Raw genomic sequence first — 17,620 nt, 5'->3', positions numbered from 1 at the left:
ATCTCTCTCTCTGTCTCTCTCTCTGTCTCATTGTGTCATACGGATTACTGTTAATTTATTATGCTGATCTGTTCTGTACGACATCTATTGCACGTCTGTCCATCCTGGAAGAGGGATCCCTCCTCAGTTGCTCTAGCCCTGTGAGGCAAATTGTGATTTGTGATATTGGGCTTTATAAATAAAATTGATTGATTGAATTGATTGAACAGTGGAAAATTCAAGCACGCGAGACAAGAGAAAAACTAAAGTCAAACATAACTGACAGATGAGTGTGAAGGGGGGAGAGAGAGAGGGAGTGACATGCAGCAAAGGGCCACAGGCTGGAGTCGAACCCGGGCCGCTGCTGCAACAGTCTTGTACATGGGGCGCCTGCTCTACCACTAAGCCACTGTCGCCCCGTTAATGGAGATTTTGATGCAGAACATGAGAGATGCCATCTACGTGAGCTGCTGGATCAGGACTATGCATTCTCCATTTATGGTTCTACTGCTGCACAGTCCATTTATGGTTATACTGCTGAACAGTCATGTAGCACCCAGCGTTCCTCATCTTCATACATTGTATCAAAATGGGCCGACACAGCGGCAGAGCTGGCAGCAAAAGAGGCTGAATACAAGATTGCACAGGAGAAAAGAAAGCAAAAAGAAAAGATAAAGGCTTTAGAGGAACAGCACAAGAAAGAGCTGGAAGTTCACAAGTCTGAACTAGAGCATCTGCAGGTAGAAAAGGAATTGGAGGCTGCTCGAGCCAGATTGGAAGCCTATAACAGAGAAATAATACAGATGAGTGATGTCCAATCTGTTAGGAGCGAGCAGGTGAGCCCAAATTCTGTATCCCAGCCCCCTGCACCCCACCAATCTGACACAGCTATGTTGTCTGCGCCCGCTGGTCTAGCACAAGCCGTTCAGGACAGTATAACAATGAACAGACTTCCCATGCCAGAGCCAACAGTGTTCAGTGGTGAGCCAATCCATTTTATTGAATGGAAATCCTCCTATATGTCACTGATAGACCAAAAGGGCATTTCTGCTGCCGACAAACTGTATTATATGAAGAAGTATATTAGTGGTCCAGCTCGCAAATGCATAGAAGGCCCCTTCTTCAGAAATTTGTGATTCAAAGAGCTTTCAGAGAGAAGCTATCAAACTGGCCAAAAATACAGTCTAAGGATGCAGAAGGACTAAGGAGCTTTGCAGACTTCATAAATGCTTGCCTGCTAGCTGTGCCTCACGTAAAGGGCCTGGAGATATTAAAAGATTGTGAGGAAAATCAAAGACTAACACAGAAACTGCCGGAGTGGGCAGCTGCCAGATGGAACCTGCAAGTAAAGGCACTGATGGAAGGGAAAGACTTTCCAAGTTTCAAGGATTTTGCTGCATTTCTGTTGCTGGAAGCAGAAGTTGCCTGCAACCCAGTCACCTCCATCCACACTCTTCATTCTTTGGAGTCATGCAGTAACAAAAGGAATCTTAAGGACATCAGAAGGAACAAGGCAAGTGTCTTCAGCATAGAAACAGCTGTACAATGTGACAAGCAAATACTAATCAGGGCAAATGTGGGATCTCCATGCATGTTGTGCCAAAACACACATCAGCTTCACAAATGTCCAAACCTCATGAAAAGGTCACTGGAGGATAGAAGGACATATGTTAACCCTATGGGTCCGAACGACGCGTAGTGCGTCCAAATTCACACCTGTTCTTCTCTATGGATTTTCTCCGCAACCCTTCGTCATAGGGAGAAGCCACGCATATCACGTGAAACAGTGGGATTGTAGCTTTCTGAGAAGACCAAGCACTTGTCGGTAGTCCAATGTTTTCACAGCGAAAATTATAAAGTTACACTAAAATTATGTATAACAGAGCTTTCATACAGCTTTGCACACATTACTCTTGGATGGATTACTCGCAAATGCAGGGTCGCACAGAAATGCCACACATATCACATGAAAGCGCAGGAGCAGAGCTTTCCAGTGATACCACACATATCATTGTGCTGTCATCCCATCATGCTATAAATACAGATCAAGTGTCTACAAAATAAAAACCTGACGAATTTCTTTACAACCCATTATACAGATCTTGTTATCAATCACTTCATATAGTGAGGAATATTGTATCTTACCATGTCTTAGGCTTGCGTGTGTTTCTCCCTGTCTATCCACATTTGTAGTCCGGCTTTCAAGATGCAAATATCTCCATATTGTCCAGTTGACACTCCATCAAACTTTGTATGACAAAACCAGCACACTTCACCTTTGCGCACCCAGACAACTGTAGCCTAATTATGCATGCCTGACAGGGCAGTAGTCACCATATACATTGAGGGGGACACGTGCCCCCCCCACCAATGCCCAAAATGTCCCCCCAATATATAACTGAAACTGAAAAACAAATATTATCTTGGAGGACATCATTGCACTTGGTTGACTATTTTTCTGTTATCTTAGATGTAAATATTGCATGTTTCTTTCAGATAAAACACATTTTTGACTTGTGAATGATTCAATGGAATTTCTTGCAATAATGAAAAAATACTGGCAATCATGTCCGCCTGGCACAAACCACATGTTTTGGACAACTGTGAAGTGACAGAATGTCCCACCATCATGGTTCTTATATTGCCAGATTCCAGAGAGTCTCTCCTCTTCAGATATGGCAGAATATGTCATTTTCCAACTTGCTATGGTGAGATACATGTCAAAATATAAGAATTTAGTCATACGATTTGTTTTTTTCATTGATATAAAAATTAATATAAAATACAGGCACATAGAAGGACATGTTATGATGGCAGATCTGGTTAGCCCAGATTGTCCTGAAAACAACAAGATATAACATGTGTATGTAGCCTATAGAATGACTGTGTTGGGAATCAACATATATTTACCTCACACGGTGGCACCAAATATGTTGGGATCAACACCTTAGGCTTCACACGGAGGCACCAAATATGTTGGGGTTAAATTGGCTATCGGAAATAATTAATAATTATTATTAATAATTAATTATGTTAAATAATGTGACTTAATTAACATTAAATCACCTCGTGGGGCACCATTCCTGTAAAGGGAAAAATGATAGCCAGTTAAAGATATCAGTCTCATAAAATAGGCTAAACTATTAATTTGGAGTTTGATTAATAATTAAATTAATGACAACAACCAAATTTAACGGTAATGCCTGAAGGATTTTGGAGTTCTTGACGCAGCAGAGGTTGACTATTCATTCACCCTTGTGCAACATTAAACAGACAGCAGGTATGATTCCAAAGAATTATATTTATTCACAAATTAGCAAAGCAAACCAAAACACACAAATTCTAACTATATACACGCTTGGTGTGTATATGTGTGTTGTGTGTGTGTGTGAGAGAGAAAGAAGAGAAAGAAAGACAGGCGGGTGTGGTGATCAAGTAGCCGTTTGGCCTACAAAACAAAATGGCTGACAACAGAGAACTACCAAAATGGCCGAATCAAGGCTGGCTTCAGGGGGAGGTATTTGTCTGACCGTGTGGTCAGGACAAAGACAAAGGAAAAGAAGCGGGAACTTGGAGATGCCTGTTTGGGTGTAGCTCTGTTAAAAGCCTATTTGTTAATGAGTCTATGTGAATGTGATATGTGTCGCAAACGGTCTGGATTAGTGCAGAGATTGTTTAGTTGTGTGCAAGAATCTGTTTGTGAACAGTATTAGCAAACTAAACACTTAGCTTTGGCGAAGCCAACTAATCGATGACCTAACTGCAATCTATCACAACAATAACTCAGTAAACAGCATCAAAGCACATACAACAAATTAAATAGTCTTGCTTAGCCTGTAAAGCTGTGATAAGCTATGCCCAGTTGTTACATTACCGATCCTTGAATGGATGGAAGAAAGAGTCACTTGGTGGTGTGCTGCTTTGTTAGCCGGCAGAAGAAGGCTGGGAAGGTGTGGTTTCAGCTGCAGTCTTTGTTGTGTCCTTTGTTCCAAAGGTTCTGATCCGAGGAAGCCAGTCGCTCGGGGTCCTTGCAGAGTTAGATGCTGGGTGCTAACTCACTTAGTTCCTTGTTGCTGGAAAGCTAGTTGCAAACCTTGTGTTTCAGGTCAGAGAGTCTGTGATCAGTTGTCCTCCCTTTAGTGGTTTGGGCTATGGAGCAGGGGTTTGGGTCTCTGCTGTCCCAGGCCCAGCTGGAAAGAGGGGTGCAGCTGCTACAGCAGCTGGAGCAAGAAGAGAAAGAAAGCCTGGAGGGAACAGACCTTGTACCGATGCCTGTGACATCACAGAGTCACATGTCACTGTAAAAGGTCTTGTCCAATCAAGTTTTGGGACTTGAGTCTCACTGAGGTGTGAGGTGAGACCTCCCGTGGAGATGGGTGCCACTTAGCTCTCTTTGTTTGAAGACAAAGAGCATGCAGAGGAAAAAGCCTTGAAATCAGTGATGATTTTACCAAATGATAAATCATCTGTGGTCCTGTGAATCCCAACAACTGTGATATGAGCTTAAAAGTAAAGACAGTAAAAATACCCCAAAAAGGCCTAGGGCCCATAGGGTTAAGGGCAACAAACTGTGTTATGGCTGTTTGAAACAAGGTCACAGTGTAAAAGTTTGTCGACACCGCCTCATCTGTGACACTTGCACAAGAAGGCACCCAACCTGCCTTCACGATGACAACTACATCCTAGACGTTAAAAGAGAAAGGCATGTGAGTATGGAAAATACAACACAAAATGACACATCTGAGAGTACATGAGACTACAGCTGCCATGTCACTTAATGTCGCCAAGGACGGACAATCTCCTAATACATCAATGATTGTTCCAGTATGGGTGTCATCTGCTGTGAACCCCTACAAAGAAAAACTTGTCTATGCATTATTAGACACTCAAAGTGACACAGCCTTCATCGATCAAGAGGTGAGTCATGAACTGCAAGTGGACATTTGTCCAGTGAAATTAAACTAACCACCATGATGGGAGAGAACGCAGTGGTAAACAGCAGAAAAGTGTCCGGTGTCCGTGTGAGGGGTTACAGCTCTGCAACACGCATCCCTCTCCCTCCTGCATACACAAAAGACTGGATACCTGTAAATCGTGAGCACATACCAACCTGTGAAACAGCCAAATGCTGGAGCCACCTATCACCAATCAATTGTGAAGTAGGTCTCTTGATAGGTTATAACTGTCCCAGAGCATTAGCACCTAGACAAGTGATACCAGGCAAAGATGATGAGCCTTATGCTGTTCAAACAGATCTTGGATGGAGCATCGTTGGCAGTGTGGCACCTTGCCTTGTAACAGGTATGATGAACAGCCTCTGTCATCGTGTTGTTGTAAAAGAGATCCCCCCAGTAACTCCCATGGATGCAATTCGTGCACTAGAAAGTGACTTCAGAGATGTCAGTGGAAACGATAAAACTGTGTCTCAGGAGGATCTCATCTTCTTTTACAAACTTAAGGAGGGCATAAAAAAAATGAACAAAGACATTATGAAATGCCGTTGCCCTTTAAGGAAAGGCCACACATGCCTGACAATCGACAGCTCGCAGAGGTCCGACTCAGCCACCTCAAGAGGAAATTCTCCAGAGATAATGTGGCAAGGAGGAGGAGGTCAAACGGGTAGGCTATACAATTAATATTACCAAAAAAGGAAAACTCGACAATGCCACTCTGGGAATTTCACCCAGGGACTTACTCTATTGGACACAAGGCACACAGGTTTGTGGTTACTCAGAGGGCATGAGACGCGGTTCAACGTTTAAAATGCAGTTTTTATTAAATTATCATTTTTGTTCTAAAAAAAGATAACCAATTAAACTCATTCTCACCAAAAAAAGGGGAACAAACCTAATCAGGGCTGAGGCCACGGTGGATGGACGAGGGCTAGTGCAGAGGGGGATCCACCAAAAAAAAAAAAAAGAAACAAACTTAAATCACCAGGCATACGTGGCAGACACACACTCTCAGTGAAGAAAAGCCCACGTATGCCACGTATAAGTGGGCTTTTCTTCACTGAGAGTGTGTGTCTGCCACGTATGCCCGGTGAACGTGGCAGATACACACTCTCAGTGAAGAAAAGCCCACTCCCAGGGGACACCACCACCACCGGCCTTCAGCAACTGAAAAGGGGGAAGATAAAACAAATTAGTGGGGGGAGTCTAACAAAACTATAAGTAATGGGCAGGTCTAAGGCTTAAACAAACAATATATCAACTAATAACTGCCCCATTATACCAAAAGAAAAGAAAGCTCAAGAAAACAAAACTCAAACAATTACCTAATTTACAAAACAAATCTCAATTAACTGAATTAACAAATAATATTACATAAACAAATAAATCCAGGTTCAACCCAAACAAAATATACGACTGAACTCATAGACGTTATTCCACAAAGTAATAAGAAAGAACCCAAACTTTCACACACTCAATCACGCGTTCACACACTCATTCACTCTATATAAGGGGGACCAGTCCCAGGTAAAAGAAATCGTGCCTGGCCCGCAGCGTGCGGCCGAACAATCGTCCTGCACAGGACGTGCAGACAGGACACCCAGCGTATATTTTGATGGAAGTGACGCTGCGAAGCTTCTGACGGCTGCAGGGGAGCACCATGAAGGCAAGCAGCAGCAGATACAAATGGCAGTGAAAACAAAGCAGCAGCAATTCCAGTAAGGTGGCTACAATAACACCTGATTGAGGAAAAGAATCATTAGCATTTGCTAAATACACTAAAAATGATGTGGTAGCATGCTACTGTATACATACCGTTTTAGCAGCAACAGACTCTCACACACTCAGGAGAGGAGGGAGGGAGAGAGGACTCCAGGCAGCTTCCAGCATTTACCTGTGACCACACTAATATTAGCCACCTAGTAGCACCAACCATAACGTACAGAGAGATGACACTTACCACTGCCAAACAACCAAAGCAGCACACACAGGGAGCACGGAGCACCACACAAACAGTCGCCCTACAACACAACAAATACATTCAGCACACTGACCAAACGAAACAACCAATGAGGTGAAGTAGCGTGCGGCCATACCTGTCGGCACACAACCTCTGACCCGGAAGTGACACGGGTAACGACGGGAGCACAGAGGAAGAACCGATGGGCAGACTACCGCTTTTGTACCGGTACATCTCACTGATTGGCGGAAATGAGAAACGGAAACCATGGTAACAAATGTAAACAAAAATAAAAGAATGAGGGGAAAAACAATACAAAACGCTCATACTGCTACAATAAGAAATACAAGGAAGATTATGTTAAGTACATGAATGACATCATCGAAAGAGGTGATGTGGAGGAAGCTCAGGATGACGGACTTCCTGGTGAGAAATGGTATATACCACACCATGGCATTTATCACCCAAAGAAACCAGAAAATTTACGTGTTGTCTTTGAATGCTCAGCCAAGCTTAAAGGAACCAGCCTTAATGAGCACCTTCTGTCTGGACCAGATATGACAAACAATCTGACAGGTGTCCTTGTATGCTTTTGGCAGCATCAAATAGCCTTAACATGTGATATAGAAAAAATGTTCCATCAGTTTAAAGTCCAACAGAGAGATCATAACTTCCTCCGCTTCTTATGGTGGAAAAATGGAGACTTAAGCACACAACGACAAGAGTACAGGATGACAGTACACCTCTTTGGTGCAGTTTCTTCCCCAGGATGTGCAAACTATGGGTTAAAACACCTGGCTAAAGAGAACAGCCTTGCATGTCCACTAGGTGCCCAGTTCGTTGCCAGGGACTTCTATGTGGATGATGGAGTCACAAGCGCAGAGACAGTGGAAAGAGCCATACAGCTGGCACAAGAGGCTTGTGGGCTATGTGCTAAGTGCGGTCTCCGGCTACATAAGTTTGTATCAAACAACAGTGATGTTTTAAACAGTATACCGGCATCAGAGCATGCAACAGACATCAAAACAAAGGAACTTGCTCTCAGTGAGACACCAAAAGAGAGAGCACTAGGTATCTACTGGAGCATAGAAAGAGATTGCTTCACTTTTAGCATCACACTGAAAGACCAACCTTCCACACGACGTGGAATATTATCCACTGTTGCATCTATATACGATCCCCTGGGATTTGTCGCCCCCCATCTTCTCAGTGGCAAAAGAATACTGCAAGGAGCTGTTGATGACACTGCACGTGTGAGCCACTGGCAGTGGATAAACAGGAAACAGCTGATAGCAGGAATTAGTGAGCAGCTAGTACTTTACAGAGGCCATTAACCGTCAGATGACAGGAACGGTGAGGAACGGGCCAACTTACAAGAGAATTGCCGAAGGACTGACTCGCCGCGGCTTTCTTCCTACATCACTGGTTACGTCACACGCTGAGCTACGTGTTTTGTTAATTGCTCACGCCCCCCATTGCCCCGAAAAAGGCGCATTCTGTATAAACAAAAGTAGGTGGGCGGCATTTTGCCGCACTCCGATTTTGTTATTATACTGCTAATGCTGAAAAAAGATTGATTGGGCTTTCCTGCAAATTTGCACAATTCCTATCTAAAAAGGGCTACATTCACCCATTCACACATATACTGGTGGCCGAGGCTACCGTACGAGGTGCCAAATGCTACTCAGTTTGTTTTTGTTTTTTTTAACACACTCACACACCGATGGAAGCATCATCGGGAGCAATTTGGTGTTCAGTATCTTGCTCAAGGATACTTCGACATGCAGACTGGAGGAGCCAGGGATGGAACCACTGATCTTCTGATTGGTGGACGACCTGCTCTAACTCTGAGCCACAGCCGCCCCCACATTTGCTTTTTCCCCCACACTCTGACCATGTCCTGATCATGCTCTAACTGTATATCAATCACATGTATGAGTCATGAGACACTATTCTATAGTCTTATCTTGAATAATAGAACATAAATAATTAAACTGATAGTCATGAAACACTTTATTATGAATTTATGCATTGTATTTCTGATCTTGAACATCATCTTACCTTAGGAAGAGCAAGATTTACAGTCTTCAGGAGAGCACATGAGGAAATTTGGGTCTCCTGTCTTCATTGCTGTCTCCTCCAAAATGGGGGAGTTAGTATCCTAACCCCCCCGATAGTGCGTAATACTTTAAATAAGGACCCATGGCAAACATGAACTCAGTTATTAAAACTATTAAAACTGCACAGGCGAAAATGAGGGCTTTTGACTGGGGTCCCCGGGGTCCCCAATATATTTGTGTTTTTAAAAAGCACAAATTACAACAGAAACACAAAACGATATGAAGTCATTAGGAACAACATGACTGACAAAGTCAGAAAATTGGAATGATTGAATAAAGCACCTATGTCACAACCAAACAAAGGACCTGAACCCAAATGCACAACTCGGGAATCAAAGTTCAAAATCAAAGTTTTATTAAACTAAAAGGGTTCCGACAATATGACTACCCTACGAGGCGGAAAATTGGGCACCTTGGATCAACTCGCCAATCCGGCTCTGTGTGTCTAAACACTCGCAGCTTGCCGGCAAAACGGCCCAACATTTGCGGAAAATCTGGCAGTGTAAAAGGGGCTTCTGACTCATAGTGTAAACTTTGAGTGGTTGGATGACTAGAAAGGCGCTATACAAATGCAGGTCCATTTACCATATACATTTTTGCAGGTGCAGAGGGGGGGTTGGGGGTATGCAAGAAGGATTTGAGATTTGCTCTGTTTCTCAGAGCTCCAGGAAGTTTGGCTGTATTAAATCTAGAATACATCTAGACATCCGTGTTTGTTTTTTAGACAACAATGGCAAGCAAATCAAGATTAGCCAGATTTACTGCTGCTGAAGTTTTGAGACAAATTCTAAATGAGGAGAGTTCTGAAGAGAGTGATGATTCAAGGCTTCTGAATACAGTGACACTAAAAATGCACCTGAAGCTCAAGTGGAGAATACTGCATATTGGCTACAGATGCAGCCACACCCCAATCCGCGCAGCAATGGCCATCATGGGAGTGAGGAAAACTCCAACTTCTGCTATGGACGTCCAACATTCAGTTGGATAATCTATTCGGAAAAGGTGCTGCCTCTGCTCCACAAGTACAGACAGGAAGGCAGCAAATGTTTGCTCCTCTTGTCACATGCCAGTATGCCCTGGGCACAGCATGAACCAAATTGTGTGCTATAACTGCCTCTAGTGTGCAGTGTTCATGAATTCTATGGCAACAGCGTTCATTTATGTTACTGTTTGAACTGGAAATTTGAAATTTGTATTACAGTTATTCACCATTTATTGTTCACTGAGACCAAGGTCTTTTGTTCTTTTGTTTTGAAAGACAGAATTAAAAATAGGTTGGACTGTGGGTTTATTTTAGTTATTTTACATTGAGGTCAAAATGACCTGATTTTTTTCGTGTCATGGTTCACTGGTGCATGATAAATATGCTCTGTTCTTTCAGCATTGGATCGTGTTGTTAATATGCTAACTGGCTAACTAGCGTCAGATGTTCTTGGGGCTTCATTTTTTAAATGAGGTAACAGATGACCACCGTCTGCTGGTACAGAGGGGTATTTCCTCTCACCCAGGCACAGAACATACAAGCTTGTTGGCTGTCGGTTTGGTGTGTTCGTGTGCAACTTTTGGGCCAAAACATGGCGACATGAGGGGAGACAGCAGGGGGCTGTCATAGTTCTCCAACATTGGCTTGGTGTGTCTGGGCCTTTAAGTTGTCTGTAGGCTACTTTCTAATCAAATGCTTGTGTTATATTTCTATTTTCAGGACAGCAGAAAGACTAGAGGCACACCTGCATATTTTTAATGGTGATACTGAAATAAATAATAAACAAATAAAGTGCAGTCTGCAGCCTGGCAAAATGTGCTGGAGGCATGGGTTAAGAGTGCTGCAGAACAACCTGCATTTCTTGCTCCAGAACAACCTGAGGAAGTTCCAAGGACAGGGAAGCATGTCATAAGTTGACCTGATGAGGAGGCTGAGTCTTGTATGAGATCCTCCACGGGTCTGTCCAACCGATTTTCTGATTGTTCTTTTAATAATTGTCCGAAATTTAAAATGTTTTACTTCTGTTCAAAGCCAGTATCTAAACTCCTTTCATTGTTCAAAATGTAATGTTCCCAAACATTAATATAAATGTTTGGACAGTTTAATTTTGTACTCATTCAATTTCATCTTTGGGACTCAGATTGATTTATCAATGTGGAAGTGTTATCATGTTTTTGTCCCTATTTGATCTTATTTTTAAATGTAAAAACAATGGGCCTCATTCACAAACAGTGCATACGCACAAATCTGTGCTTAAACTGTGCGTATGATCGTTTGACGCACAAATCCGGGATTCATCAATATTTTCTTACCCGAATTTGTTCTTACTCTGCGAACAAATTTAGAACTGCCTCAGACCATGCGTACGCACAAATGAGGAAGGCCGAACTGACTTAGCAAATGCAAACACATACCTTTTACGTACATGCAGTCTATAAAACCACATTCATTAAAAAGAGATTTAATTAACATTTTTTAAATCATTAATTTACTAATATATTGGCCAAATGTATTAAATAACCATGAAATTGACACACTTTCACCCTCATCATTGTGACAATTAAAATATTAACAACATGAACAGAAAAAAATATCACTCCATTAGTGCAGATGATCTGTAATGCCGACTGCCATATCCTTAACGCTGTGGCCCGCTGGCCAGGAGGCACCCACGACTCATTTATTTTGCAAAACAGTATAGTGGGAATGCGTTTGGAGGCAGGGGCTGTGAGAAGTGGATGGCTTGTTGGTGAGCATCTTTTGTTCTGGTCTTTTATTTCAATTGTTTTTAGTTAGTATTTTTAGTAAGTCTCTATTCCGTTAATGCTAAAATGTTATATTGTTTAGGTGACCGGGGATATGGCCTTAAAACATGGCTGATGACACCATACGCAAACCCTGAAACCCCTCAAGAGGTGCGCTATAATAACATACACGCCCACACACGCGCCGTAGAGCGCACTTCTGGCGTGCTTAAGGGCCGTTGGATGTGTTTGGATCGGATACAACCGGTGGCAAACTACTTTATTCTCCTCAGAAGGTGTGCATGATCATCCTGGCATGCTGTGTCCTCCACAATCTTGCAATGACCCATGGTATTCCTGTAAGACCCGGCGCCATCGCTTCTAACAAACTGTGAAATTTACTACTTCTCTGCTCGCGTAACCGCTTCCTTCATTCATGAATCAACTCTAGGCAAGCGGTTTCCTTATATGGAGAAATGGGGGCGTGGTAATATGCTAATCACAAATTGCGAGCACGCGCCTGTCAATTTAGAATGATTCTGATTCACACACATACGCAAGGTGGTGAGAACAAAATTGTCCCGTGCGCAGGTGTCATGAATCCCATGGTGATTTTGCGTATGCACTTATTTTGTGCGCAAAGTAAGAACATTTCCACGCACATATTAGTGAATGAGGCCCAATGTAGATAATGCAGGACAACAACCCCTCCACCCAGACTGGTCTTGGCAAGATGCTGGAAACATCAATAAGTCCACACTGGTAGAAAAGATTTCTGCACACTTACATCAATGCAGTGTTTCACTTTATTGTTGAGCTTTTAGTCTGTTAGATCTTCATCAGCATCCTCTATGGCTCATCATTCAAACTCCTCAATAAACTTAAATACATCCAGAACTCCGCTGCCCGCCTGCTCACCCACACCCGCTCCCGAGACCACGTCACCCCCGTCCTCCAAAACCTACACTGGCTCCCCATCACACATCGCATACAGTTCAAAATCCTCCTCCTCACACACAAAGCACTCAACAACAAGGCCCCCCCCCCCCCCCACCTCACACACCTACTCCGCCACCACACCCCCTCCCGCGACCTCCGCTCATCCGAAGGAAATCTCCTCTCACTACCTACACAGACCAAGCACCGAACCTGGGGGGGCAGGGCCTTCTCCATCGCTGCCCCATCCCTCTGGAACTCACTCCCCAAACCCATCTGCTCACACCTCCCAACATACAAGACCATGCTCAAAACTCACCTTTTAAAATCAGCTTTTAATGTATAAGTTTTTGTGTTTTATAGTACTGTTTTATTGCTGTTTTTTTTATTCTGACTTAGCTCTATTTTATGTTTTTTTTAAAAAACTGTAAAGCGTCTTTGAGCATTTGTTAAAAGCGCTTACAAATAAAATGTATTATTATTATTATTATTATTATTACTGTTATTATTATCAGAGCATAATCTCTGATTAAAATTCAAAACCAACAAAATAAACTGATATGGATAAAATTGCTGTGTCTCTGTGCGTGCACGCGCTGCTGAAGCAGCAACCGTGCGCGTTCCCTGAATGGGATGCACAACTCTCCTCCACACCCGTTTTCATCCGCGCAGGCGCAAGGACGGCATTTCCGGGTACGACATGTCATATAAATAGGCTGGTCTACTCCTCGGCCGTCTGCAAAATTTATACTAAACCAATGATTCCCATATGTCCAGTAGTGTCCTTCACCTATGGTGAGTATCGTTAAAAACATGGATAGCTTGAAAAATTGAAGTAACGTGATAAATGTAGAAGCAGTGCTGAGATAGTGATGTTAATGGATAGTCCTTCGAGCGCTCATTTGAACCTGCTGCTAACTGTTAGCTTAGCGTTATCCTGTATGTCTGTCCTCCGCAGTGCCCAGCCGGCTTGGTGAAGATGCCAAAATGGCTACCGGCAATTACTTTGGATTTACCCATGGCGCTGCCGCCCAGTACAGGTAACCTTAAGGACACTGTGAATGATTGGCTTTTCAGTCGCAACATGCTGCATACTGTTTTTTCGCTCAACAGTTAGCTGAGTTAGTACGTTGTGCAGGTATGTCCAGGCTGTGTGGTTCCCACTGCTACCATTGTTCAAGCTGGGGGAGGGGGCGGTTATCCCTCTGCTGCAGTTGGATGGAAACTCAACATTGCAGTGCATTAAAAAAACGCAGGCAGGGTGCGATGCTACCCTTTGCGAGGATAGCATATTATACAGGAAGCCCAGTGTCAGTGATACATTCGTGCGTTTAAAGGTTTATCAGACGCCAAAAACACAATACAGTTGCCTGACAGTCTGAGTGGAATTTTCCACTGAGCTAACCTGTGTAATTTTGCCCATTATTTTACAAAGTATTCCACCAGCATGAATGTGACCATTGACATTTCTCTGGCCAACATGCTGTTTTGCCAGGTAACATTATTGTGGCTAAATTTGACCCGAGTGAAACTTATTTGACAGAAGACCCCAGTGGTCTTAAAATGAACGAGGAGGCTGCATCTTTAGTAACATTATGTTATTGCAGGTTTAAACACTGGCCTTAACTGCTAGCTTACACATACTGAGCGTTCTAATCCCCATGCTATCATACTATATAGTATGCCAGAAAAAGATTTAGTATGTCCCAGTACATAGTAGGTCAAATGCAATGTGCCAAAAATTGAGCATTGCATTAGTTCGGGCAGGACACATTGTTAAGCTCAGCTCACATCCCAACTACATTAGCTGATCTCAAGCAGCCCAATCAACTGATGGAGCAGCTGATTGATCACATGATGTTTTCTATGCAACCAACTGGCACATTTCATTCAGAGCACCCTATTTAAACTGCTCCGGCCTGCCTACTGTTGCTGCCACCCCAGCTCCTCCTATTCATGCTGTGTCTGACTTTCAATGTCATTTCTGTTTGTCATTGATGCTGGCTCTGTTCTGTTCCCGGGGGGATGTATATTTGCTGCTGCTCTCTGTTTGCCCTCTCTGCCTCAGGCTTTCCTCATTTTTGCACATGGAGGCCAGAGGGGTGTGCCCTCTCTGCCTAAAGGCTTTCCACGCAGGCGTGTGGAAGGGTGTAGAGGTTTGCTCTCTCCGCCTTTGGCTTTCCATATGGGCACGGATAAGGGTGGAGAGGTGTGCTCTCTCCATGTTATGCTTTCCATATAGGCGAGTGGAAGAGGCTTTCTGCGTAGCCCAAGGAAAGGCAGAGAGGGCCCAGAGAACAGAGCCATACTGCCAAATATAATACTGCAAATGGAAATACAGTTTTCTCTGACTTAAAGGGAAATTTAGGTTTATTTCAACCTGTCTCCTATCGTCCTAAATTTGTTGCATTGAGGGGTTAAAGATGTGTTTCAAAAGTGTTCTGATAAACAATGTCAGCATAGTCCAGAATAGGTAGTAATAACTGAGTAACAATTCATTTTCTGATCTGAAGGGTAAAATAGTTTATGGAACGGTCGAGTATGGCTAGTTTCGACTTAGTTTGTTTGTGATGGATTCTGTGTGACATTTAAAATGGTAAATGGACCTGCATTTGTATAGCGCCTTTCTAGTCATCTAGTGACCACTCAAAGCGCTTTTTACACTATGACTCACATTCACCTATTCACACACACATTTATACACTGGTGGCTGAGGCTACCATACAAGGTGCCACCTGCTACTCAGTTTTAACACACTCACACACCGATGGAACAGCCATCGGGAGCAATTTGGGGTTCAGTATCTTGCTCAAGGATACTTCGACATGCAGCCTGGAGGAGCCTGGGATCGAACCGCTGATCTTTCGATTGGTGGACGACCCACTCTACCTCTGAGCCACTTTCATAAAAGAAAGCAATGGGTCAATCCAGAGGCCAAAATATTTAAAGGAGGTGACTTGATCAAGTGGCGAGCCATCTATAAAAGAAATGGTCGGATCTGAGACATCACCAAGCCCTTGTTATTAATGAAATAAATTATTGGCTTCTTACTTGCTAAGGTTTAAAGCAACACTTACCTTTCTGGAAATTTTACACTTCTCTTTGTTTAGGTTAGAATGCTATTAATAAGCTGATGGCACACTAAAATGTAAGTCCAACCAATCATTGCATTCGGACCTTAGCAATGATTGGTTGGAGTTTTCTCCTGTCCTGTCTGTCTTCCCCACGTGGAGGCCTACGACTGATGTAGCTGCTAACTAATTTCACAAAAATCGATTTTGACCCCACGTGTTTAAAAGAACCAGGCGGCTATTTGCTCAAGGCTTTTTTTTTTTTTTTCACCGACCTGCACCAGGCCGTTATTTGGTTACAGTTCCTGTCCAGTATGTTTTTTTTAGTGCAAAAATACTGTATAATGTAGGGATATATTGAGTTTGTGTACAAAAATCTCTAAACGTTTAGAGTGGGTCATTTTTTCGTGTACATGGGTTTCACCGCTGGGTGGTGCTATTGCATTATACCAGTAATGCCCCAGCTGTCCGAATACCAACCGAACAGGCCATTTAACCAACAGTTACAGGCCGCCACACCGAAATATCGCCATTCCGACGGTCCGCCATCCCGAATTCTGGTCCCTGAGTCCTGACATTAAGCTATGGCGAGCTTGTAGAAGCTGTATTCCCCATGCATGTCAGCGATTTTCACCGGGGACGTACGTGAGTAATTCAGGCTCTCTTCAGAAGAGTTCGCTGAAAAACAGGTAATGTCAGCCTGAATTACTCACATACGTCCCCTTATTATTATTATTATTATTATTATTATTATTATTATTATTATTATTATTATTATTATTGGGTCTTACAAGAGTGGGCTACAATGAGTACCAGGCCATCAAATCACAGCATCCGCAGTGAGAGGACACGGAATTGTGTGCGCTTTTACGCACGCGGGTCAAGGCGATCACAGATATTTGATGTGGGAAAGATGTAGCCAGTATTACCTGTTTTAGATATGTGGCTGTCTGTCCGTCCGTCCGTAGAACGAGTCATGTGCACCACTTCACCACGGACCCGTGCGTAAAAGCGCAAACAGTCCCTCAAGGAGGGGCAGCCATGAGGCAACGAATGAGGAAATAATTGCCCGGGCGTTTAAAGGGAAATTTCGGTTTATTTTAACCTGTCTTCTATCGTCCTAAATTTGTTTCAAGTGACTAGTGACATAAAAATAATAGTTAGCATGTTAGCCTTTAGCCTAGATACAGCCGGGGCGCATAGTAGCGTCAGACCTGTTAAAACGTGAGTGAAAGGGCATACTTCAAGTGCAAAGTTAGTCCACTAAACAAGCTTTTTTTCTACAAAGACCACCTCGTATCGTTAGGATAAATGTCAGAGAACGTATAGAGTATGACATGTGAATGTGTTGTCTTACCTTACCGGTGTGGTGCCATGTTTATTTACCATTTAGCTCTGCTTTCCAAAGCACGGCCGAAATATTGTGATTTAAAACAAAATGATTGAAATCAAATTAACATGTACACAACGACAACAGTCAGGTGCGTCGTGCTGTTCAAGGTGCTGAGTGTGTCTGGAGCAGAGCAGGTCTCTGTCTCCCCGTGTGCAGTAGTGTGAATATTTATGCTATTAAGTAAACGGAGAAAACATGTCTCTCATTGTTTAATAGCAGCAAAACAATAAGGCTTCATTCATCAAAGACCGAAACTCGATCTCTCTCCTTGTCTCCCTCTTTTTCATCTGGCTCAGGTGTGTGGAATGGATCCTTCGTCTGTTGCTGGCTGCAGGAGCAAACCGTTTTGTTTGTTTTTTTCGTTTTTTTTACCGGCAGTGAGATAAACTTTTTCTGCAATTAAACTGGTGAATGGTTTATAAACAGCGTGCTGTCAGATCTGCCACTGCGCACCTCAAAACCGTGCGTAATAATCGCGTGTA

At 43.1% G+C, this 17,620-nt stretch overlaps 1 protein-coding gene and 1 long non-coding RNA gene across 3 annotated transcripts in view; one reads left to right on the top strand and one right to left on the bottom strand.

The window, feature by feature from the left end:
* Positions 1–6,064: 6,064 nt before the first annotated feature.
* On the bottom strand, positions 6,065–7,214 carry LOC117252136 (uncharacterized). The gene is made up of 4 exons (XR_004501300.2): positions 7,028–7,214; positions 6,892–6,952; positions 6,747–6,825; positions 6,065–6,670 (listed from the first exon to the last, which is right to left on the bottom strand). It is a non-coding gene; the product is annotated as an uncharacterized LOC117252136 (long non-coding RNA).
* Positions 7,215–13,329: 6,115 nt separating this feature from the next.
* The window catches only part of zfr (zinc finger RNA binding protein), a 68,241-nt gene continuing 63,950 nt past the window's right edge, over positions 13,330–17,620 (top strand). Inside the window, exons 1-2 of one of the 2 annotated variants that reach the window (XM_033620285.2) lie at positions 13,330–13,469; positions 13,633–13,714. In XM_033620285.2, the coding sequence (XP_033476176.1) occupies positions 13,433–13,469; positions 13,633–13,714 (119 nt within the window). In that variant the 5' untranslated portion in view covers positions 13,330–13,432. The remainder of the gene's footprint in view (positions 13,470–13,632; positions 13,715–17,620) is intronic. The other variant, XR_013492068.1, reaches the window with a different exon arrangement.

The sequence above is a fragment of the Epinephelus lanceolatus genome, chromosome 9 (genome assembly GCF_041903045.1).
Source record: "Epinephelus lanceolatus isolate andai-2023 chromosome 9, ASM4190304v1, whole genome shotgun sequence".
Classification (NCBI taxonomy): domain Eukaryota; kingdom Metazoa; phylum Chordata; class Actinopteri; order Perciformes; family Serranidae; genus Epinephelus; species Epinephelus lanceolatus.
This window is presented reverse-complemented; position numbering and strand designations above follow the sequence as displayed.